We start from the raw sequence: 24,075 nt of genomic DNA, 5'->3' as shown, positions 1-24,075 counted from the left end.
TTTTTGTCAACGTTGCAGAGTTGAATATTTTAACATTCTGTTTATTCTTCATTTGGGATATTTTAGCGGCTACTTATGACAAACGCTCCGGCACTGCCCGCACATCCACTAGGCGGCGATCTGTTTCAGACGACGCGCAGCTGCGCTCGGCGCCGTAGAAGAAGACGCGCCGCTCTCCGTACGACTTTGACGCGTTAGCTGCTGCGACTCTCCTGACCTTTCTGCTGCCACAGCGAGACACCCTGACAGGTAACGTATCCTCGTCCGTCACGCATCTAAAATCCGGTCTTTACAAACGTCAGCTTCCCGTCTGACTTTTAAATTTCGGTTCCATGGTATGGCTTTCATCGCTGTCAATCTGTGTGGAACTCGCAGCACACTCCGGTAGCATGTTGCTAACACGTTAGCCAACTTCAAGTCCTGAATAGTTCCACTTTGATTTACCCATTGTTTTGTTTGTTTGATTTGAATGCAACATTTTCTGTTGGCTGTACGGAGGCTGTGGTGGAAGGCGTTAATAAGCCTTCCTCTTCAGAGAGTTAGTCCTGTGTTGTGATGCTAGCAATAGCATTAGCATCCTGGAAGTTACTCTGTCTACGGCTCTTTAACCAGTGAACTGCGTGCCAGCGCTTCTGCCCGTGTATTTTAACTCAGAGGTGGAATGTGGTCGCTGTTAGTGTAACATTATTTCTAGTGAAAAGTGGTTTCAGAGGCCAAAGTCACCGACAGGGCCTCAGTACAGCCCTGCGGTCAAGTGAGCCACCAGCCGCACCGAAGTCCGTTGTTGTGCCTATACTCCAGTCTTTACGGTAGACACCTGCCTTCATCAGAGTGAAGTGACAGGCGGGGTTTGCGCCCTTATTATCAAGAAGAATCTTGATAGTTGACAAAAATCTGATTTCATAATCATGTTCAGCGGGTCATGTACAGTGAAGACGCAAAGTTCCATGTGTTTGTACCGTGGATACATTGATTTATAATCGTAATAACTGCTGAACAGGAATGTGGAATCACATTTTCCCCTAAGAAGGGTTAAAAAAAATGGAATATGTTTCGTAACTGCAATACACCGTACTTATTGTCCATTGAATCAATAATTATATGGTAAAAAAGTGTTGTACTTTGCTCACGTATGGTACTTGACCTGGTGAACATGAATTTGAAATCAGATTTTTGTCAACTATCAAGGATTTTCTTCATAATTCTGATCAAGTCAGGAGTTTACCGTAAAGACTGGAGTATTGGCACAGCGGGCTTTATGTGCGGCTGGATGGGCCTCACTGGAGCGCAGTTCAGCGGCGGAGGTTCGAGCCAGGTGGACGGTTGTGCAGTGTAATGCTGAGAAACGTCTAACTGCATGAGCCGTTTGAACCACTGGCTGCAAATAAAAGCCGGTGATCCGTTCCTAAACTTCAGTACGTCTCCTGCTCAGATGGCTGGCCGTGCGTTCGCGAGCTTCTGGGCCAAGATGAGCCCGTACTACACCAAGGCGTACCAGGAGCTGTGGGTCGGCGTCGGCATCATGACCTACTTGTACTACAAAGTATCATATGGAGGTGGGTTCCGTCCCCTCATGCACCAACAAGTCCTCCAAGTTTAAAGATATCGCTCATGAAGCTTGTGTTGTTTGGTGTGTTTGACATGAGTGTCCTGTGTTGTCCTGTCATTTCAGGCAAGAAAGCTGTGAAGGACAGTGAGTATTCTTCCTCGTGCTATTAACCTTGGTGTTAGGTTGGTCTAAATCATCCGAAACTTTTAGTTGTCAATTCAGTTGTCGGATTGTTTACTTTATTTGAAATGAAAAAAAATCAGACTGAATTATTTTGTTAATTAAAAATAGCCTTATATTATTTTTCAGTTCTGTGTGACGCAATAGTTACTAATATGAATCCGTGTTCTGCCATTGAGCATCTAAAATGTGTTGCAGTTGCATGTCATGTCCGCCAGATGTCAGTGCCTCCCCTCGCTGCATCAGGGTGTTGTAGCTTGATCTCTTCTTCTTCTTCTCCTCCGTCCTCCACAGAACCTGCCCACTGAGTCGCCCCCTCCCCCCATGCTGACCCCCCCACCGCTCCCGATCCTGTCTGCAGTCTGGCTCTTTAAGTTTGTGTTAATATGGAACAAATAAAGTTGCTATCCTGACGCTCTTGGGGTGATGAGCTTTGGTTTAGTTCTCCGGGTGTACCCGCCGACCTGCGTCGACCCGCGTGACACTCCCGCCTGACCTGGACCTGATCTGCTGGGACCCTGACCCGCTGCTGCGGTTGCGTCACACTGGAGCCCTGCAGAATCAATATGCACTGTGTGTGTTTTCACACTCGGCTGACTGACCGCCAGCTGAACAGAGACGGCCGCGGGCGGACCAGGCCCGTCACTATCTGGGACCAGCTCCGGTTTTCAACAATGGGTCCACAGCAGCGACCTGGACTCTGACCTCTCGAGTGACACGTCTCTCAACTGAAGGTCAGAGAGCCGGAAAACCACTCAAAAATTATTGCTTTATTATTACGTTTTTTTTCTCAAAAGAAGAAGAAATCCTACTGTACTGATTCAAACTTGATGTTGGACATAATCAGAAAACGGTTATTGATACGCGTGAGCTTCAATCTTGACCGTCGGACAAGACAGTCCGCTCTGTTTATCATTAGCTATGCAATGTATTTGATTTTTTTTTTAAGAGCCTTTGATGGAGTCATTTCTCAGCTCTTTCATGACCTGTGGTCTCAGACTCCTACACGCTTCTGTTCACCTTCAGGTTTGTGAAAGTGAGTCACTGGGCTGGTCGCATCCTGAGGTTGCTGAAGCGACAGCAGGTGGGTGGAGCCAGCTCGGACCTACAGCAGGTCGGAGAACCAAACCCGGCCACTGTGAATGCCGCATCCTGTTCACGGCTGGCTCGTCCAGTTCCAGCCAGGCGGATCACATGACTACGGCCTGAGAGAGAGAGAGAGCGCGCGCGCACGAGAGGGCCTCATGAATGGCGGGGGGAGGGAGGGGAGCGGGGCAGACTGCGCTCCCTCTCCCCGGCTCTCAAACATGGCGAGAGCGGCGTCCGTGTCGCCCGCATCCCGTCCATCATCAGCTCCCTCCGCCTCCTCTCCGCCCCGGTGATGAGCCGGCAGGATGGACAAGCTGTCGGCGAGCCTGTCGGAGATCAGCTGGAGCCCGCTGGCGCTGCCGCTGGACGCGGTGGTCGGCAGGTTCCGTCTGCCCACTCTGGTCCGCCTGGCTCACGGTAGGAAGTGCAAGGGTCGGCGCCGCGGGGCTTCGCGTCCGGTCCAGACCGTCGGCTTCTGGCTTCGACGGTCTGCAGCAACTTCCCGCGACTTTTTAGACCAGTAGGGCGAAAGTAGTGGATTTAAAACTGCGTCACGTTGGCGAGCGTGTTGGACGTTTCCGGCGAATTCCTTCAAAGTAAAACCGTCGTAGAGTTCGACAAAAAGGAAGGCAAGACTTTCAGAACATTCACGACGTCATTTAATGATGAAATGTTAAATAATATCTTATATCCAATCACGAGATCAAATGATGTAGAAAAAAACATCAGTCTAAAGCTGCAGCGCAACAGTAAACGTTGTTCACAGGTCTGTGAATGGCGTGAAGCGGAGACACGCGTCGGCGTGTTTGAGCCGCATGTTGATGAAAAACACCTGTAACAACCCGCTCAAACCTTCAGCGTTACAGTGGAAAACAAGTCGATAGCAAGCACCAAGATGGAAGGATTGAATCGACTGCATTTCCCGGGCTTCTGCGGCTGCAGTCAAGAGAGACCGGTTTCTGGTGCCGTGACGGTCGCGCTTTTATTTTGAAGGCGGCGCTTCCGCCACTGACTGGCCTCGCACCCTGCTCCAGAAAGTGAGTGAGCAGGTCGCAGGAGCCTGGAAGGACCGAGCCTCGGGCCCCTGGCTGCCCGCGAGCTTGGTGGGCGGCACCGCGCAGTCTCGCACCACAAAGTGTCTGTTGTGTGGCGAAAGTGCTGCTGGTGTCTTTTCACATGTAGATTTGGGAATGTGTCGGAGGTGGTGCTGAATACCAACGAGCCCGGGAGCCGACCCGGGCGCGCATGCGCGGCGGCCTCAGCTCCTTTCTCTCGTCTCACCCGCGCAGAAAAAGAACAAACCCACCTGCCATCTCCCGCTGCTCGGAGGTCCCGGGGGCAGCAGCTGGCGATGAGAGGCCCAGAGCACCTCTGTCCAGAAGAGGTCCCTGCTCTCTTGGGTCTGACCCGGGGCCTCCTCCCAGCTGAAGGAGTTGCCAGGAGACGTCCTCACAAGTGGAGTGGAGTCGCTCCTGCATCATCGTTTTGAGTTTCTGAACATGAATATTGATGGAAAGCAAAGGCAGCATGGAGAGGCATCAGAGCTCATGTGAGTTCACTCGCCTGCTGACTGCAGACACTGAGATTTTAGGAAGTGTGCGCGCTCTTGTACTTGTATCGTTGCGAGGACGTATATGAGCTTAGAACCAAGAGAGCGAAGAGATTTGGCTCCTTCCATGAGCATCAGTCTGAGGGTTCAAACTAACAGGGTTCCAGTCTGGTCCTGCTGCACCTCAGCCATGTGTTTAGGGGGGAGGCTGGGGAAAGGGCGATGGCCATGAGAGGACAGGGAGAGCCAAGCGTGTGTGTGTGTAATAACAGGTCCTGAGCTGCGTCAGTCTTCCGAGGTGTCGAGTCGTGGCCGCAGCCGCTCATTTTGAACGAGTTAATAACACGTGTGAATGGAGAGCTGCTGACTCGACAGGTCTGTGACTCATCGGTGACTGGTCCGCCTGTGTGTGTGTTGCAGGGGAGTGTGTGGAGGGGCTGACGGAGGACGACGTGGTTCTGCTGCACTCGTGTCGACAGTGGACCACCGTGACGGCCCACAGCCTGGAAGAGGGCCACTACGTCATCGGACCCAAGATCGACATCCCGCTGCAGTACCAAGGTCAGCCACTAGTCCAGGCCTCACTCTTCCCACCCATAACCTCCGTGCCGGCCCGACCTCTGCTGCCCCCTGCTGAACCCTTCTGACTCTGTACCTCTGCACTCAGCTAACAGCCGTTAGCATGGTAGCACAGGGGCCACAACATTAGCGTTTGGGCCCTTTTCACTTGACTGACTCGTGTTTCTTAGCATTTCAGAGATTAGCATGTTGCTAACGTAGTTATCAGTAGCGACTGCTCGACATAGGTCTGCGGGGGATTCCGGCGTCAGAATGATGTGATGGCAGCTGAAACAGCTGAGCAGCTCATTCTGAATGAAACGCAGCGGAGTGGTGTCAGGAAACACACACACACACACACTCTTCATTCACAGGCTCTCATTGACTGGTCTCCTGCTGACTCCAGTCAGCCAGTGACCTCAGCTCCGTCCAGTCACATGACTGTAACTGGATCTTAATGTCTCGCCTCCCGGCCGCTTCCTCTGCTGATGGAGCGCTGATGTCACCGCGAGCCGTCGCTGCCGCCGCCGCCGTGCTGGCGCTTTTATTCGAGTGAGGGTGAGATCATGGTCACATGACCCCGTCAGATCACCTCATGATGCCCTCCGGCCCTCGCTTCATTCATGAGTCTGGTTCTCCCCAGGTTTCTGCCACGCAGTAGCTGCTGTGCTTCTGTTGGCTCTGACACCAGTCGCTCAGAAATATGCTGCATCAAGTCCATACAGCACAATATCAAATTATTCTGCACAATATTTCTGGTGATTTGAAGCAGTGCTGCTCAATAGGTGGCCCACAGGCCACTTGAGGCCGTCACAGACTTTTTATGTGGCCCTAAATCTGATCAACGGTTCTGCTGACGAGTGAGTGTTGTGCAGTGAGTGGCCTGCTGCTGCAGGGGGCGACAGTGAGCTACACCTAGATAGCTGCCCCTGCTGTAGCTCTGAGAGTGGAGATTAGAACCAGGCATCTTGTTCCAGCCGTCCAGATCAGCTCCTCATCCTCCCTCTGATAGAGCATCCTCCTCCGGGCCCCTCCCTTGGCAGCTCACTCCTGGTCCTGAGAGAGGTGTGACCTTGCTGAGCTGATATTTATGGGAAGTGTGTCTCCCAGATAAGTCGTCGTAAACAACGTCAGGGTTCTGTCTTCAGCCTCACGTGGGTCTGGACCCGCGGTGAGCTCACGCTTGATGACCTCATCCAGGAAGTCCAAACAAGAGGGCTGAGTGATGCAGGTTTCCCTGGAGGACGACCAGGAAGCTCCATCAGCAGAGACGTGAGCGGACCTCGCCGGTGCCGCCGGTCACATGACCCGCCTGCTGGGGAGAGGACCCTGCTGATGTGGCGCCAGGTGGTGTTGCTGGGGGTCTGGAGCCGTGGGTCACAGCGAGACGCGCCGCTCGTGAGACGGCGGACTGTGGAGGGGCGTCCGCTTCGGTCGGATGAGACGGACAAATGGCCGACAAGGCGTCTCTGTCCTGCAGGAAACTGAACTCCCTCAAGTCAGTGTGATGGAAATATGAATGTGGCTTCAAGCAAGAATAGGATTCCTTTCATTGTTCCAAAATAAAAAATAGTGACAACAAAAACAAATCAGCTTTAAATGAACAACTTCAGCTCCAGGAAATGACTGAACATTTCCAACCTGCAGCTGAATGACAGCGGGCCCCAAAACCAAGAGGTCACACCAAGGTTTTGATCACAGAACTGCAATAACTGCTGGCCCCGGGGCCACACGCGGGAGCTCAGTGTGGAGCCTCATCTGTGTGTGTTTAGTATTCCGCTCTCCTCCCAGACACAGCGTTCCTCTCACACTGGCTCGCAGCGAGGCGCAGGACTCGCCGGCACGAAGCCGTCGCTCACCAACGCCGTCTAAACCGTGGTGTTCCCAGTGGCTGGGAGCACACAGGAGAAGGTGAAAACACACTTCCGCCTCTGGAGTGTGTGAAGATTTACAGAGGGAGGGGGGAGGGGCGGGGAGCCCGTGAATGGGTGAGACTGGAGTGTGTGTGTGTGTTGCCATGGTGATGGGCCTCTGCACTGCGTGAGAATCGGGCTCCTTTTGTGGTCGCCATGGTAACCTGTTCAGCTGGTGCCAGGTCAGAGGTCGCGAGGTGTTTCGGCCTACTGAAGCCCTCCTCCTCCTCCGTCTGCAGGGAAGTTCAAGCTGCTGGATGAGGACCGCGACATCAGGGACCCGGTCCAGTACTTCTCCAGCGTAGAGGAGGTGGCCGGCGTCTTCCCAGACCGAGTCTTTGTCCTGGAGACCGTCACCTTCAGTGTGAAGGTTGGACTCCTTCATCACAGGCTGAGCTTCCTGTCATGTGACCGGGCTCCCGTGTGTCCGACCCACAGGTGGCGTCCGGAGAGTTCAGCGAGGACAGCGAGCAGTACAGCTTCACTCTGCAGGCGGGAGACGAGCTGTCGCTCATGGGGAAGGCGGAGCTTCTGTGTGCCACGCCCACCAAGGAAAAGACCGGACTCAGCGCCCTCCTGAGGCGGCTGGGCAAGACTCCCAGAAGTAAGACACTCGAGCGGTCGTGAGCAGGTCCAAGCTCTGCGGAGCATAGTCAGAAGTTCGGAGAAAACTGTGATTCCAGAGTTCCAACCCGGTTTTTGCTCCTAGTTCAGCGGAGCAGCCTGAGAACTGGGACCTCAGATCCAGAACTCTGTACACTTTGCTCCGCGCAGCTGAAGGGAGTGTTAGCTCATATGCTAGCTGCTAAGTGCGCTAGATGCTAGCTTAGCCCTGCTAATGTCTACATGCTAGCTTAGCCCTTCTACTGGCTACATGCTAGCTCAGTCCGGCTACTGACTACATGCCAGCTTAGCCCCGCTACTGGCTACATGCTAGCTTAGCCCAGCTATTAACCGCATTATCCAGGCCGAGGAGTCCGCCTCAGAGAACTTTCAGAGAAGATTTTTTCAACTGTTCACATGCATTCTAGAAGTCGGACTAATGCAACAGTTCCGGGGCGTCGTGTGACCGTCCTCACCGTCACTCAGCCGTCTCTGTCCCCGCAGGTAAGACCCCGTGCCTGGTCTGCATGAACCACCGCACCAACCAGAGCGTCAGCCTGCCCTTCGTCTGCCGCGGACGCTTCTGCACCCGCTCCCCGCTGGAGCAAGGCATGCTGGGAGGGGAGCACACGGTGCGCAGCATCATCGAGAGGGTCCGGCTGCCCGTCAACGTGTCGGTGCCGACCCGCCCCCCTCGCAACGCCTACGACCGGCACGTGGTGCGGGAGGGCCACCGCTACAAGCTGCTCAACATCGTCAGCAAGACCGTGGTGCTGTGCCTGGTGCTGCGGAGACAGGAAGTGTCTCCCTCCCACTTCCTGCTGCTGCGCTGCATGCCGCGCTTCAACGCCGCCGAGGCCTCTTTGCACGTGGCGGCGCTGGAGAGCTTCCTCTTGAGACACGCCTTCGACCCCGACGCCTACTCCCGAGCGGTGCGGGAGACTGGGCCGGAGCTGGAGTGCCTGACGGAGGAGTGCGTGAGTCCGCGGCGATCCGGCGTCTGCGTGGCGGCCCGGGACACGCTGGCGGCGCGCTGCAGGGACTCGCTGGGGGAGCGGCTGGGCGAGGGGCCCGGTGAGGAGCGCGAGTATGTGACTCCGGATTGGACGCAGGCCGGCGAGGAGATCCCGTACGAGGAGCTGTGGACTAACCAGGGCTCGGAAGGCCTGGGAAAGGAGCCCACCCTCATCTCCTTCCACTCCTCGTCTGCCATGGACGGCTCGCTGGCCACCGTGGTCACCCGCGTCTCCACCCCTCCACCTGTACCTCCCAAATCTGATGCTGTGAGTCCTGCTGCCAGACGCTTCTGGCTCTTACGCCATCCCGCTTGAATTATTCAGCAGTTCCGGCTCTGTCTGACCCACTAACACTCACAGACCCGCGACCCTTGACCCCACCTGACCCTCAACCATGGCGAACTGACTGAGCTCAGGAGTGTTCCCGAGCCGCCCCAGAACCTGTAGAGGGTTCATGAATCATTCACGACTGAGTCGACTCGAGACAAAGACACTCTCATTATTGACTCAAGACCTTTTGACTGACTCAAGGTCGGACCTCAACAAGTCATTTAAAATCCCCCAGGGACATTCCCATCATGCACCTTGCTCACTGTCCTCGTCTCCGAACCCATTCTAACCTGGACAGGACTTGTTGTAGTCGCAGTGACAGTGTTGTCCACCAGGGGGTGTGGCATCTGTCTGTGTCCCACATGAGTCTGTGACCTCTGTGAATCGATGAGTCCAAGTCCTGGACTGGAGATTATGAATTGGCAAGTCGTGTGGTTGGACTCATCTCCTCAGTGGGTTTGTGGGACTCCTCTGGGTGGGACATGACTCGCTGAGCTCTGTCGCGCTGCGTGGCTGAGGCCGCACGTCAGCAGGGTGGGAGACTCGGTGGAGTTGGCAGCTGTAGCTTCGTGAGCTGCGCTGCTACACGAGACGCGTCATGGTGCCTTGTTGAAGTCAGGCTTCTGTTCTGGGTCAGAGCTGCAGGCTCTTCACCTCCAACGGACTTAATGAGACGTTTGAGGAGCCGAGCATCTTATGACCTCTGTGGTTGTGTGTGTTCTGGGTGGTAAATGTCAAGCTCTCATGACCATCTCACACACCCCCCTCCTCCCTCCACACACACACAAGGCAGGCTAAATATCAAGCAGGAACATGGTGTGTGTGTGTGTGAAAGGGTATAATCCAATTGTTGAGTAAACATCAACTTCCTCCCACACACAGACACACACTCTCTTTGTCTCTCTGTCCTTGTGGGGACCTCTCCTGGCCACCGCCCTTTCCCCAGCCTCTCCCCCCAAACACATGGCTCACCTGAACCAGGACTCTGGACCAGACTGGAACCCTTTTAGTTTGACATTTTCACCCTCAAAACTTAATGTGGACTGGCCAAAATGTCCTCATAAGATCAGTGTCTTGTCAGAGATTGGTCCACACAAGAATAGAAATACATGTACAGACACACAGACAGATGTTCCAACCTCAGTAGATACAGTAGATATACAGTATGCCTTCTAGAAGAGCCACGCCATCATGTCACTCTCTGTTGAAGCCACGTTACTCAGACACACACACGCGCACACATGTATTACTCAGACACACTGACACACACACGTTACTCACATACACACACGTGTTACTCAGACACAGCAACACACGCACACACACAGACACACTCACACTCAGTGATGACATGTTTGCTGCGATGCTGACTGACCACTCTCTGCGTGGCATGTTGTGTGTGTCCAGGTGAGGGAGGAGTGCCGCTACTTGATGGCCCCCCCGGTACCCCCCCGCTGCTCTAAAGGGGGCTCCATCTCCAGCCCGGCCCCGAGCCCCCCAGTGCCTCCTCGCTTCCCCAAAACCTGCGGCTCCCCCCGACCCAACCTGTCCTTCTACTCGCCAGGCCTGCAGGACAGGTGCGGTACTGCGCTTCTCTGTTGTTCCAGTTGAACCAGGCTGTAGCATTAGAAGCACCTGGGTGATGGTGGCGCTCACCTCTCCACGTCTTGTGCCTCAGCTCGTCTCCGTCTCCGGACGCGCCCATGTACTGCTACCCCTGCTCCTGGAGCGACTGCCCGGCGCCTGAACCCGGCCTCCCCGTGGACGCCACGCTCACGCCTCAGCCGGTGCAGGCCACCTGGTCAGAACCCTGGGCGGACTCCTTCACCGCCGGACCTCGACTCCGCCCACCGCCCCCGCAGAGTCGCTTTGCACCTTTTGGCGCTTTGAACCCTTTTAACCGCCAGTCGCCGTGTCCCTCTCCGGAATCAGAACCAGAGTCGTCCAGGGGTGCGGAAGGAGGCGGGGCTTCCACGGACGCGCCCGCCGACCCCGCCTGGCGACCCCCCGCCGACCTCTCGGCGCTGTCGCTGGAGGAGGTGTCGGCCTGCCTGCGCTTCATCGGCCTGTCGGAGGCGGCGGTGGCGGTCTTCCAGAGGGAGCGCATCGATGGCAGCCTCCTGGTGCAGCTGACCGACGACATCCTGTCGCATGACTTTCACCTGAGCCGCCTCCACGTCACCAAGATCACTCAGTTCATACAGGGATGGAGGCCCAAGATCTAGCGGTGGCGTGGGGGCGGAGCCTCCGGGGTGTGCCTTCTCTCGGCTGCTGACTTCGGCAGACGCCCGCTTCCTGTCAGGACCCCTTTACTAACAAACGAGAGGCTCGTCCCACTGATCTGTGCTGTCCCTCTGCCGTCCACAAGGGGTGGTAGAGAGTCATATCACTGAAGGACCGTCTAACCCTTACGTCGCGCCCCTCTCCTGAGCAAAAATAAACACTTCCTTTGACACCCAGTAGGGGGAGGAAGAGAGCCATATCAGCGGACGCAGAAGCTACCTTTTCTTCGTTTCTCGCTTACCGACACACCCACAGACACATCGAGTTAATCGGTTATTTAACGAGAGATTAACGATCAATTAATAAAGTTCTATATCACAAAACAAAACGGTATTATTGTAAAACATTTAGAGAAGATAAAATATCAGATTAAGACATTCGTCTAATATTAGGCTTAAATGTTGCAATTAAAGAGAAATAATGTGACATGATGAATGTTCAGCTGCTCTCAGAAACAGCCACGTCACTGCGCATGTCCTGATGGAGCAGCGTGGATCGTGACCGGACGTCAACGCGGCCCCGCGCTCTCTTGGCCCTCGAATGAGATGGACGCTGGCTGGAGACTGATGGACACGCTTTCTGTACGAGCCGCAATGAAGAAATAAAAACGTAATGACCTCGGAGATAGTGTTTTCTTTGAGATTAGACCTCTCCTGGACGCTCTCAACTTGCTTTTGACAGTCAAAGAAAACTCCAGTAACGTTTTCATGTTCTTCACATAGCAAATAATGAAACAGAAATAACACATCGAAAGACATCAAATATTGTTAGTGAACACCAGTAAAACGACAGCAAGGCCGGAACAGGACCGTTTTCTCTAAATCATCAGAAATATCGTTTTTAACTTCACTACACAGCAGCGGGCAGTTTCGACACTGCCACCTAGTGATAGAAGGCACTCATTACATGTCCTTGAAGGTGAACGCTCACTGGCCGATGTTGCGAACTCATTTGAATGACTACAGACTGACAGAAAACATCACCATAATTTTAGCGTTATCCTTTTTTAAATCAGCGATGTAGCGTTTATATGCCGGTTTTAACTAGTCCGAGTCATATGAATGCAGAATGGTTACTACGATGCTATTATATAGTCCAATCATCTATTAATCATAATTACTGTCTCAAACGGGCGATAATTACTGTCATTCCGTGAACTTTCTTTTTGCAGTAAAGTTTTTGCTCAGGCATCGCTGTGGTCTGCTAACATTTCGGCAGGTCCTCCGCTGTGTCGGTGGGATTTGTAGTCCAGTAGCGCCGTGGCCGGTTCGGAGTTTGACAGGGAGCAGCGTCGGTGGTGACATTAAACAAGTACAGGTACAGTTTATTTCCCCCAGCACCGCGCACGATGAATGAATGCCTCGCCATCAGCCTCTGGTTGTGTGAGGAATGGTGTCGTTTTGTTCGTCGGGCGTGACCTACTTTAAAATGCGAGTAATTGTGCGCATGTAGCTCCGATAGCTTCTGGCTAACACTGGTGTGTCGTCAAAGCCGTCGAATCGAGCTTGTTTTTTTAAAGACGGTTTTCAGTCTGTAGTCAACATGACATGGACCGAAATACAGCAGTGACCTCAGAAGGTTGTGGGTTTGCGACTGTAGCGGAATGTAGGTGAAGGGTCATAGCTGGGTGGAAGGAGGTGACCGTCATTGGAAGTCAACAGACGCCAGACAACCACGTTTGCCACAGTTAACATCGGGCTTCACGGTTACACATGGCATTGCTTTTAATGTTTGGCAGCTTGGTTCGTTTCCAAGTCACCTTATTCACGGTAACACAGAAAGACTAAACAAGTATTGTCCTCAGAGGTTTGCAGAGAGTCGACAGATGTTCTCAAATAAGAGAAATGAACAAGCTTTGGCTCTTCTCCTGTCTGAACCACAAAGTCTGGTTTTGTAAGTCAAAGACTCAGGCTGAGATTATTCAACTCTCATGTCGAGTAAACGAAGTATGTGTTTATTTCTATGATATCTATGATCCGAGCCGAACCTTGAGCCGTCGGATCATAATGTGTTGAGCGCTGTTGCTTTGACTCACTTTATTCTCTGATCATCAAATGCTGTCTGGCACGAGGAACGAGCTTTTGCACAAATGACTTCTGAGAGGAGCCATTCTGCTTCAGAAAAGAAAAGAATCTGCAAAACAATAACTGTTTTCTTCCCTTGTGGTAGTCTTGCAGATGAAGATGGCGTCCATGCTGCTGAGGTCGGTGCGGAGCAGCACACTGAGCCCGTCCTGGGCTGCACACTCCGGTCAGTAACCCCAAGTGATCATCAAACTTGAACTTCATATGGAGTCACCGGAGTTGTCAGACGGTCAGGTGACGTGTCCTCTTGTTTCAGCCGCTCGCGTGCTCAGCTCAACAGCTCCGCTTCATGCACAAGGTTGGTGGCTGTGTTTGCTCACCGCAGCTGTGGAGCACTGTCGCTCATCCTCCCTGTCTCAGCAGCCCAGACAAAGAGCAAGAAAACTCTGGCTCGGCCTGGTGTGAAGAACATCGTCCTGGTGGAGGGAGTGCGAACGCCCTTCCTCATGTCCGGCACCGCGTACGTCTGCCCCTCTCTCATATGACATCAGGACCTGGTGCTGTTTGTCCTCCTTACCCGGGTCTAAACAAACCCCAGCCCTGCTGTGTCATTCCAGTCCTCCATGAGAGTTAGAGTTTGAAGGCTCAGGTCTCGAGCTGACATGTGCTGGCCTAACCAGGCTTTGTGTCCTCAGGTACGCCGACATGATGCCCCACGACCTCGCCAGAGCCGCTCTACAGTAAGATGCAGCTTTGTCAACCATGATGCTAACTGTTATTGAACTTTCAAACTTCATTGAACTACAATAAAACACAGCGTAAAATCTAAATACTCATTTAACAGTTATAGCTAACCTTCATCGTGTAGGTCAGACCTGGAGAAAGTGCGGCCCCTTTTGACGTCAGACTAAAACTACAACTAATTTTAGTCACCACCACCACTTCAGCAGGAAATATAGCATGTTCTTGTTTAAAGACTAAAATTTTGTTCTCTTCATTGGCCATTCTTCTTTTTGTGTTTTTCATGCTCCCCAAAATACATGGAAGGAAAATAAAAATTTGAAATATTTCAATAATTTGAAATCGACCTTGAACGCCTGGTGCATAGTTATGTTAATCTATATTCAAATTAAATGCATGTGAAACGAAATATTTCAATAGATTTCATGGCATATTTCCACTGCTCAGTATTCTCAGTTACATTTAATCTTTTTAGATTTATGTTGTCCTTGTTAGTTGAGTATATATTTTGGGTATTTTTCCGTCAGTTTTGTCGTCATCGCTGTCTCTCTTTTGCCCGACTCTTTACAGGGGTCTGCTGAACAAAACGGGGATCCCGAAAGATTCCGTGGACTACATCATCTACGGGACCGTCATCCAGGAGGTGAAGACCAGCAACGTGGCCAGAGAGGTAGGAGTGGAGCGCCCCCTGCATGTGATGGTCTGAACCGGAGGTGATGGTGTCCGGCTCTGGTGTCCAGGCGGCTCTGGGTGCGGGGTTCTCCGACAAGATCCCGGCTCACACCGTCACCATGGCCTGCATCTCCTCCAACCAGGCCATGACCTCGGGTGAGTGGCCGCTCCGCACACTTGCTTTTTGTTAGCAGCCGAGCAGGTTAGCCTCTCTGGAGGGCAGGCGCTCTCTTGACCTCCACTGAAGCTGGAGAGGTGAAGCCGAAGCCTCTGACCAACTTCCCTGTGGGGGTTTGCAGCTGTGGGTCTGATCGCGGCGGGACAGTGCGACGCCGTGGTGGCCGGCGGAGTCGAGTTCATGTCGGACGTGCCCATCCGTCATAGCCGCAAGATGAGGAAGACCATGCTGTCCCTGAACAAGGCCAAGACCCTGGGCCAGAGGCTGAGCCTGCTGGGCGGCATCCGGCTGGCTCACCTCTCCCCTGAGGTGCGTAGCACGCGCAGCAGACGCCGGCGGCCAGCCGCGCCACAGCTTCACCCTGGCTCATGTGTCCGCAGCTTCCCGCCGTCGCCGAGTTCTCCACCGCCGAGACCATGGGCCACAGCGCTGACCGCCTGGCCGCCGCCTTCGGAGTCTCGCGGCTGGAGCAGGACGAGTTCGCGCTGCGCTCGCACACGCTGGCCAAGAAGGCCCAGGACGGCGGACTGCTGCAGGACGTGCTCTCCTTCAAAGTCCCAGGTGAGTCCACCTGCCTCTCACCCTGGGCAGCTGGGACTGAGAAAATGGCAGTCACTCATCTGGTGGTTTCAGGTCGCGACATCGTGTCCAAGGACAACGGCATCCGGCCCTCGTCCCTGGAGCAGATGTCCAAGCTGAAGCCGGCCTTCATCAAGCCGCACGGCACCGTCACCGCAGCCAACTCCTCCTTCCTGGTGTGGCGGCGTGCTCCTTGGTGCAGGATCAGTTGGACTGCTGCTTAACCTTGCTGTTGCTCCTCAGACGGACGGCGCCTCCGCGGTCCTCATCATGTCGGAAGAGAAAGCCTTGGCCATGGGCTTCAAACCTAAAGCCTATCTGAGGTAGCTGCTCGGGCGTACGCAGCGCTCCGTCACGCAAGCACTCCGTTACGCGGCACTGCGTCACACTCTCATCTGGCTTCTCTCTCTCTCTCTCTCTCTCTCTCTTTCTCTCTCTCTCTCTCTCTCTCTCTCTCTCTCTCTCTCTCTCTCTCTCCCTCTCTCTCTCTCCCCCTCTCTCTCCCTCTCCCTCTCCACAGGGACTTTGTCTACGTGTCCCAGGACCCCAAAGATCAGCTGCTGCTGGGGTGAGTCCTCCACAGACCCCTGTCTGAGTCTTCAGGTCTTGAACCTGGTTCTGGTTTCAGGCCCACTTACGGAACGCCGAAGGTGTTGGAGCGAGCCGGGCTCACCATGAACGACATCGACGTGTTCGAGTTCCACGAGGCCTTCGCTGTACGTAACCTCCCAGAGTGGACGCAGCGCTTACTGTTATGCTTGGTTTCCATGGTAACGATGGGCAAACATGTCTCCAGGGTCAGATCATGGCCAACCTGAAGGCCATGGACTCGGACTGGTTCGCACAGACGTACATGGGCAGGAAGACCAAGGTAACAGAAGCGATTGATGAACTCTGACCCACGAAAGGTCACTTTATTACCCCAGTTAGAGAAGAGTCACCAGAGCAGACCTGTCTAGTCCAACCAAGTCATGGCCTGTGACTTGAACATGTCCACAGGAGCTGCTCACTAGCTACAGTAGAACGTCGGCTGCAAGAAGAAAAGTGGAAGGGTAGAAATACCAATTAAATCTCTCATACAATCTACCACAAGCTCGTGTGATGGAAGGCAAAGTAGGGAATTCTCACATTTTTTTATTAAAAAAACATGGGGTGGGGGGCAAAAATAGAAAGCTTTTGAAAAAACAGTAAAAAAATCAAGTGTAGAAAAATATATAATTGAACTGAAAACATTAAAAACAGGAAATGTAACAGGTGTTTTGCTCAAAATCAACTGTGAAAGTGGAATTCAAACTAAAAGTCAACAGTATAAATACACAGCTGGAGGGAAAGTGAAGCCTGTAATGGAAAGAGATGACCATAATACATGAGTTTTGTTGGAATACAAAAGAAAATTCTCAATCAAAAGGGAACTTGAAAGAAGAAGAAGAATGATGACAAGAGAAGTGAAGTAGTATTGACCTGGCTAATACACACATGAGACGCGTGCTTGAGGAGCAGCTGACAGCTGCGTGTCTGGTCAGGTGGGGACTCCGCCCATGGACAAGTTCAACCTGTGGGGCGGCTCTCTGTCGCTGGGTCACCCGTTCGGGGCCACCGGCTGCAGACTGGTCACCACTGTCGCCCACCGGCTGCAGAAGGAGGGGGGCCAGTACGGACTGGTGGCGGCGTGCGCTGCCGGAGGACAGGTGCGTCCACCGTCGTGCTTTCCTCCCACTCTCCTGACCCCACTCTCTGCCCCGCAGGGTCACGCCATGGTCGTGGAGGCCTACCCTCAGTAGGCTGGTCCGGCGTCTCCTCCCTCTGGACGTACGAGCACCACTTTGCCTAAACCTGTGGGTGCCCACTCCCCCGCGCCCCAGGAAGTTTGGGGTGGCGTGGAGGAAGGCTGCTTTGCTTCTGTGAGCCGCCAATCAGACGTAGGACGCAGTAGATGAAGATGCCGCCGCCGCTCGTGTTTGTACAGACGCTGTAACATTGTTTTCTAACAAACTAGTGACATTAAAGGTGTGACGATGTCGAGTCCGGAGTCGCTTCATTTACAGTCGTGGAGTCAAGTTAGCTCCTGGTTGCAGCTCCGGTTCAGTCCGGATGGAAGCGACGTCACCTCAGGTCCAGCTCTGCAGAAGAGAGAGCTGACGTCATGGCTGACGGTAATGCCGATGGTACCTCCGAATTTTTAACGTGCGTTGTTGTTCTTCCAAACAGCAACTGCTGATGACAGCGACATGGTGAAAGAGTCGTCCGTAGATGAAGTGATTGACTCTAATGAGAGGTTGATGATGACGTCATGTTTTATTCATCATGTTGAAACTCGATGTTCAAATAGAAACATCAATGTACAGAACAGACTCGGGGCCGGAACAGAGATTTTGAATCCTCTTTAACATGAGCCTTGCCATTTCGGGGGCTGTTTGCATCCAGGACGGATGTCAGCCGGATGTGAGGTTTGCTAATTGATGGTGACTTTACCGTCTGCCGACTGATGTTGACGAGGTTCTGACGAGGATGTTGGGGCGTCCTGCTGCTCGAAAGAACGCCACTATGGAACGTCAGTGGCATGAATGGCAGCTGAACTGAAATTGGGGGGTGTTGCGGCTCATATTTGGGCGGGAACTCGAGCGCCCGCTCAGGTATTTATCTAATGACGGCGTCTGGATCCAGCCCGCCTTCGCGCCCGCTCAGCGCCCACCGGGGAGTCCCGCTCCACGGCGGGCGCCAGTCTGTCACCTCCTTTAAAACACATTTAAACATTTAATTCTCCACTTTCAGGGACTCTTAAGGCGGAACGAGTAGATTAATGCAGCCGAGCGGGAACAGACGTCGTGTTTTAGTACCAAAATGCGGCAGAAGTGTAAACATCTTCAAACCTTTACCCGCGAGACTGCAGGCACGTGCTGACGTGGCGGGCCGCCTTGCCGCCACAGCGGCGCTTTGATCACGCCGAGGCTTTCATGGCGGGTGAGTGGCGCGTGCGCGCCGCTGTCACTACAAATGTGCCGCGAAGCGCGCGCGGGGAGGCAGCGCGACTTTCATGTGCGCCTCACGCGGGGCACCTGCTGGAAAGCGAGTCGCGCGGCTTCCACCTGCTTCCCGCACGGCACGCTGCGTGAGAGCGCGTGTTTGTGTGAAGCGCGCCACAATGCATTTTCATGGCTTAAACTCTTGAGTGGAAGGCAGTTGAGCGTCTGAGGGGCGGGACCAAACACGAGTGCTACTTCTCTACTTGCTCAAGCAACTCAAACCATGAGCGGAATGAAGGAGCGAGTCATGGCGCTGTTGCTAGCTGTCACCTGACCGCAGTGACTTCCGTGGCAGGGTTAGCCACGCCCACTCTGGAGGTGTGCTGGCTAGCAGGTGCTTCCACCGAAGGTGACCAGATCATGACGCATGATGAACAAGAGAACACAAGATCTGACACAGGTGGAAGAAAGAAAGGCTCGAGAATGTTGAGTCTAGAGAGGACCTCGAGACCGCGTCAACTTGGGGACACCAAGAAGGTCATCGAGGTGAGACGTGAACCCTGGAATACACAAAGACGCCTTCCTTTGACGCGCATACTGCAGTCAGTCCGGTAAATAAGCACCGCGATGGCTTTCTTCGCCGGAATGGCGCTGCAGTGTCGTTTGGGTGACAGCAGCGCCCTCTGGTGCCCACCGACGTTAAATGCGCCCGAAGTGGCTATAGCGTTTAGCGCATATAATCCACAATGTTTTAAGATAACGATGTTTCAAGGACCTCAGCCACGTAACGGTCCCGCTGAGGACACCTGCAGACCTCTGGTGAGAGTGTCTGCTGTTGCTAAAGACGTCCTTGTATCGCCAGAATATTGAAGCCTCAATGCTAACAGTGCTAGCATGCAGTAGCTCAAAGGTCTTTGACTCCTCAGTTGCAGGTACAAGCGAGTGCCGTAGTGTCCTCCTTGGTTTAAAGCACAAGACGTAAGATGGGCTCACGGCTGCGTGCGTTAGCTGTAGCTTATTATAATTGCTAATTGAAATGCTCTGAAGTGTTTATATTTCTGTCTGAAAACCCGCAAAGGTTCTGTTCTGAACATGCCATTTCTGGTGGTTTGTCACAGTCACGTGATTTAACTTTAAAAAAGTGGAGTCCACAAGCGTGTGTGGATGAAAACACAGTGCAATATTAACTGAACTGTACGTTCTGGGTCTGTAATGAGGAGCCGGTGGCTCCTGCCTGACCTGCTGACTCTGGGTCAGCTGGGTGGAGTCGTGTGACGGCGGACAGACATTCTGGGTCCTGATGTTTGAGACTCTTTGTTGACACATGCTTTTGTTGTTTTCCTGCAGGGCGCTACCTCCAACCTTCTGAGATGGGTATTTACTTCCTGCCGTGTCAACAGGTTCGGCGGCGCACGTCCCCGCAGGTACGACTCAATAAGGCCTGTTAAACATATTCGCTCTTTGCTGAAGCGTCTGAGCGCCAGGGTGGAGGCTTCAAAGCTGAACAGCCGTCCCCAGCACAACACGCAAACACCGACAAATGCGCGTCGACGTGTGTCAGCCGGCGGTGGGCTCCGCGTGCGCGCAGGTGTGTGTGTGTGGCTGGAGCCGGCGGATTATGAGCAACGGTAATTGGGTGTCCAGAGAAGCGGCGTGTGTGTGTGTGTGTGTGTGTGAGTGTGAGCGTTGACTGTCCGGAGTTCATCATGTCCTCATAACGGTCAGTTAGGCTTGTCCGCCAGGCTCCATCTCCTGTCGGGGTTGTAAATGTTATTGATCCGATGTATTCGCAGCATCTGTAACGAGAGCTGAGATGCGCGCGCACACACACACACACACACACACACACACACACAGTCATTAGCAGCCGACACACTCTTCCCCACATCCTCATTAACAGTCTCTCGTCATACACACTAAACATCCACACACTTGTCACACAGAGTGTGGGGAGGGGAGCGGGGGGTAAAATGTGGACATGATGTGTGTGTTTGTATCAAGCGTGACACTTGTGTTTGCGTGCGCGCGCGCGCTCAGGTGTGTGTATGGCACGTGTCAGAGTCTGTCAGCCCCGGCGTCTGTGTCAGGGCGAGAGGCGAGACATTAACAACTTCTGTCATTCTGCTGACAAAATGGTGGCAGAAGATTTCCCATGGTGCCCTGATGACTGCTGGCGTTTGTCAACAAGCCCTGTCACCACGGTGATGAAGGGGGGGCAGAAGGGGGTGCTGGTGACAGGCACCGGACCCGTTCCCATGAGCACCAGTTTGGAGTGTGTGCCAGCGTGGGCTGGTGGGTGAGTGTGTGTGTGTGTTGGGGGGTGAGGAGGGTGGTGGGTGGGGGGGTGTCTCTCAGCACCTTTCACACACAGACGGAGGAAAAAACCAAAATGAGCTGTCACTGCAATTCCCAGGATGCCTTGCTGCTTAGCATAGCAGCAGCAGTAGTAGCACGAGTGGTGTGTGTGTGTGTGGGCCGGTAAACTGATAAGTCTCTTCCCTCTCTCTCTCTCTCTCTCACACACACTCTTAAACACACACACACACTCGGATAATTAAGCAGAGCAGAAGCTCCCCCTGACGCCAGGCAGAGCTCATCTGCATTTTGGCCTCCGGCGCGCAGTTAGGAGCAACGCCTGATGGAGGGAGAGAGAGAGGGCAGGGAGGGAGGGGGGGAGAGAGGGTGAGGAGCCAATTAGCTGGCTGGATGGATGAGTGATTGACAGCAGTCTTGGCTTGCAGCTTCTTTCCTGCAACATACTCATGGATCCATCCGTCCATCGATCGCAGCTCCTCCTTTCATCTGAAGGCGTCCTCTCTTCGTTCCTCTCGTCACTCCATCCACTCATTCATGCAGCCCTCTCTTTTGCATGCCTTCTTCTTCACTCCTCTATACGTCCTTCCTCTCATCCACACGTTCATCTGAGGTTCCAACCTTCATCCATCCTGTCTGTCGCTCTCCTCTTCTTCATCAGTCCACTCTTGCATTTGTGGAACACTCTTCCACCCGTTCCTCCATCCTTCCTTCTGCCTAACACCAGATGCTGATGAAGCGCTACCACTGTCACTCTACCTTCCGTCACCAGATGAAGAAAAGAAAACCAAAAAGCCAAAGTGAAGTCAGAGAACTGCTCATTTGAAAAGCAGAAGTGCAGGAGGGCCTTCTCATGCCTGTTGCTGTGTCCTGTTTATAGCTTTGACAACTCTCGCCTGTTGGACTTGTGGACATGTGACACCCCAAATGTGGACTCTTGTTGGTGACATTAACGAAATGGAACTGCTGAACTTATTGGCCGCTGGGAAAAAATGACCCATTCTATATTACTCTTAAAAGAGGCAGTTTTATACATTTACCTTTGATTCCAAGTTTGCTCTTTAATTACATTTTCTTTAAAGTCCCCTTTTATTTATTTATGTTTAATCTTATTTTTATTTGAATGTGCTTTTATTGTTCTGTGACTCATAACAGACATGGCTTAATAATTATAATAATAATAATAATAATAATAATGAATTCGAGGCAAAGGAAACAGCAAAGATTATTGTCATGAACCCAGTGTCGACAGCCACCGTGGCTCCGCTAAACCAACTGGCGAATAAGTGGATAATATTGGTGGAAAAAACTAGACGATGCCATTTAAAAAAATTAAATGAACAAATTTGAAAAGGAGCGAGCAGAAAGTATGGCCTGTAGGGGGTGCAGACGTGACTAGGGTGCAGCCTGGGAGCGGCCCGCGCGCCCTCCGTCATGAGCCGTGGCCACATGCCGCAGCTCAGTGAGCCTCGATCGAACCTCCTTCCAGGGTCTCAGCTCTCACGCAAACATCACAGCGGCTCTACAGGCAGCGCTTGCCGTCGCCATGGCGACGCCCCTCCGTGTCTTCCAGCACGCCACAGAAGTGCTAAAGTAGTTAAATGACACTTTATTTCATTAAACATGAAACTGTCTGACACTTCCCCGGCTCTCGCCCTCCAGCTGCTCCCTCTGTCCTCGCGGCGGTTTGACTTGACAGTAAACACGGCGGCTGTTTGTCTGAGCAAATTACGCCGCGTCGTGTTTGTGTGTCTTCACCTGCGCAGACGCTGGCAGAAGCACTTCGTTATTCTAGTTAGGAGCCTGACAGACTGGCGTGTAGAACACGACTTCACCTGGAGATAAAGCGGCCGACCCTTGTCGACGAAACCGCGCTGCAATATCGATTGAGGAATGGATTGATCCTCTTCAGTCCGCTACTCAGTCTCACCGTCGGCCAACATGGCCGACTCACTCGTGTCAAGTTCTCCAGTCACTCCGCCGTGCTGAGTAGAGTTACTTCTGTCTGGATGGTACTGTACTTTCTCCACTAGGACTCGCTTCCCTCGTCCCCACCTCTCTTACTGCTTCTCCACGGTTACTACATGAGTACTGCTGCTGCTCATTTGCTATGTTTTTTTACTGCTGGTACTACTACTACTACAATGCTGGCACTTTGTCAATGTCAAATCAGAGCAGTATTTACTATACTATTCATACCAAGACTACTATTACAATACTTCTCTGATGACCACCAGTATAACTAGCCTCTCTACCAAGAGTACTACATTGAACACTACTACTCGTGATCTTTCTCCCACCAAAACAACAGCTCCTACCACCACTGCAGTTCTCATCACTACTACTACTACTACTACCTTCACTGTAACGACTGACTGAAATACTACCATTGCCCCTGAAACATCTAGTGTCAGTAGCAAACACAAATCCTGCTGCTTCTCTAACTTGTACTGATTCTGCATACACCCCCATGAATACTACTACAGCGGCTAGTTCTCGTCCTGCTTCTTTCTTCAGCAGTACCAGTAATTGTACGGCTGCCGCTCAAATCCAACTGCTGTGTCACTACCTTGTCTATGGGTTGTTTCCCTACTTCCATTGCCTCAACTCAGCTACTGCTAGTACTGTAGTATCTACTGGTGCCTCTGATCCGCGTGTCTCACGAGTACTTCCTGATGGACAGAGTGTGTACAGAGTCTTTGTGGTGAATGTGTGTCCGTCCACTCGTGTGCCTCATGTACTGCCACCTGGTGGAGTGGAGTGGTTGATGCAACTTCCTGCTCTGGCTAAACGGCTATGAAGTCGTCGAACGACTGGATCATTAAGTGGTGGCACGGTTTGACTGAGACGGAGGACAGGCAGCCGAGGGGGGTGGAGGGTGAAGGTGTGATGCTGAGACGGAGGGATGGAGGCAGTAAATCCTTTTCTTCATCATTACCTGGCCTCTGCCACTGCCCTCACCTTAATGAGTCTCGGAGCGGCTGCGCGGCCAGGAGTGGGCCTCCTCCCCGCATCCCTCCTCGCCGCCAACATCCCTCCCTGCTCATCCCTTTCTTCCTCCGCTTTCCTCCAGCCATTTCCCCACTTCCTGCGTCTCTCTCTTGTGATGCTCTTCATCTTCATCTCACTGGAAATTGAGTGAAATACCAACGCCCCCCTCACCACACTCCCCCCACAATATCAACATCTGTGCAGCTTCTCTCTCTCACACACACACACACACACACAATGAGGAGTCATGCTGGTAAATACCAAACACACACACACACACACAGCTGCTTCAGGCTTGGCAGCTATAAATACAGAGGATTGCAAAGAGGAAGAAACTCGGTTAAAAAGTTAAGTGGGGAAAAAAGCGGCAGAGTGAGATTGACACCTCGACGTCTCAGCTCTCTAGAGGCTAAATTAGGAGATCCAGCTCTGCACACACAGGCGTACCTGAAAGGATACACACGCGCTGAAACTCATGGTGTTGTAGGGTGCGCACAGCTCCCCGTGTGTGTGTGTGTGTGTGTGTGTGTGTGTGTGCGTGCGC

General features: G+C 52.9%; 4 protein-coding genes across 10 annotated transcripts in view; all 4 read left to right on the top strand.

Annotated features, from left to right (window-relative positions):
- The first annotated feature begins 87 nt into the window (after positions 1-87).
- Positions 88-2,142, top strand: atp5mj (ATP synthase membrane subunit j). Its single transcript, XM_053880993.1, has 4 exons — positions 88-249; positions 1,433-1,556; positions 1,673-1,693; positions 2,024-2,142. The coding sequence occupies exons 2-4, from the start codon at positions 1,433-1,435 to the stop codon at positions 2,035-2,037; spliced, it is 159 nt and encodes a 52-aa protein (XP_053736968.1). The 5' UTR covers positions 88-249; the 3' UTR covers positions 2,038-2,142.
- Positions 2,143-2,954: 812 nt separating this feature from the next.
- gareml (GRB2 associated, regulator of MAPK1-like) lies at positions 2,955-11,678 on the top strand. Its single transcript, XM_053880992.1, has 7 exons — positions 2,955-3,235; positions 4,788-4,928; positions 7,078-7,208; positions 7,277-7,442; positions 7,946-8,724; positions 10,195-10,364; positions 10,466-11,678. The coding sequence occupies exons 1-7, from the start codon at positions 3,124-3,126 to the stop codon at positions 11,010-11,012; spliced, it is 2,046 nt and encodes a 681-aa protein (XP_053736967.1). The 5' UTR covers positions 2,955-3,123; the 3' UTR covers positions 11,013-11,678.
- A 617-nt stretch (positions 11,679-12,295) lies between these two features.
- On the top strand, positions 12,296-17,284 carry hadhb (hydroxyacyl-CoA dehydrogenase trifunctional multienzyme complex subunit beta). 4 transcript variants are annotated; one of them, XM_053880978.1, is made up of 16 exons: positions 12,300-12,387; positions 13,240-13,320; positions 13,411-13,452; positions 13,515-13,614; positions 13,790-13,834; positions 14,406-14,505; positions 14,576-14,663; positions 14,807-14,994; positions 15,066-15,246; positions 15,319-15,440; positions 15,508-15,587; positions 15,785-15,832; positions 15,893-15,980; positions 16,061-16,135; positions 16,788-16,952; positions 17,010-17,284. In XM_053880978.1, the coding sequence occupies exons 2-16, from the start codon at positions 13,248-13,250 to the stop codon at positions 17,043-17,045; spliced, it is 1,431 nt and encodes a 476-aa protein (XP_053736953.1). In that variant the 5' UTR covers positions 12,300-12,387; positions 13,240-13,247; the 3' UTR covers positions 17,046-17,284. The 4 variants fall into 4 exon arrangements, with proteins under 4 accessions (XP_053736950.1, XP_053736951.1, XP_053736953.1 ...); XM_053880979.1 differs by having other exon boundaries at positions 12,302-12,387; positions 13,518-13,614; XM_053880975.1 differs by having other exon boundaries at positions 12,296-12,387; positions 15,066-15,440.
- Positions 17,285-18,508: 1,224 nt separating this feature from the next.
- Positions 18,509-24,075, top strand: part of tfap2d (transcription factor AP-2 delta (activating enhancer binding protein 2 delta)) — a 69,071-nt gene continuing 63,504 nt past the window's right edge. For 2 of the 4 annotated variants that reach the window (XM_053880137.1, XM_053880136.1), the window contains exons 1-2: positions 18,919-19,046; positions 19,575-19,651. The gene's annotated coding sequence lies outside the window, so the exon portion shown is untranslated. The other 2 variants (XM_053880138.1, XM_053880139.1) reach the window with 2 other exon arrangements.

This window comes from Synchiropus splendidus, chromosome 12 (assembly GCF_027744825.2).
Source record: "Synchiropus splendidus isolate RoL2022-P1 chromosome 12, RoL_Sspl_1.0, whole genome shotgun sequence".
In the NCBI taxonomy this organism is placed as follows: Eukaryota; Metazoa; Chordata; class Actinopteri; order Syngnathiformes; family Callionymidae; genus Synchiropus; species Synchiropus splendidus.
The sequence above is the reverse complement of the archived record's forward strand: the minus strand, read 5'-3'. Positions and strand labels throughout refer to the sequence as shown.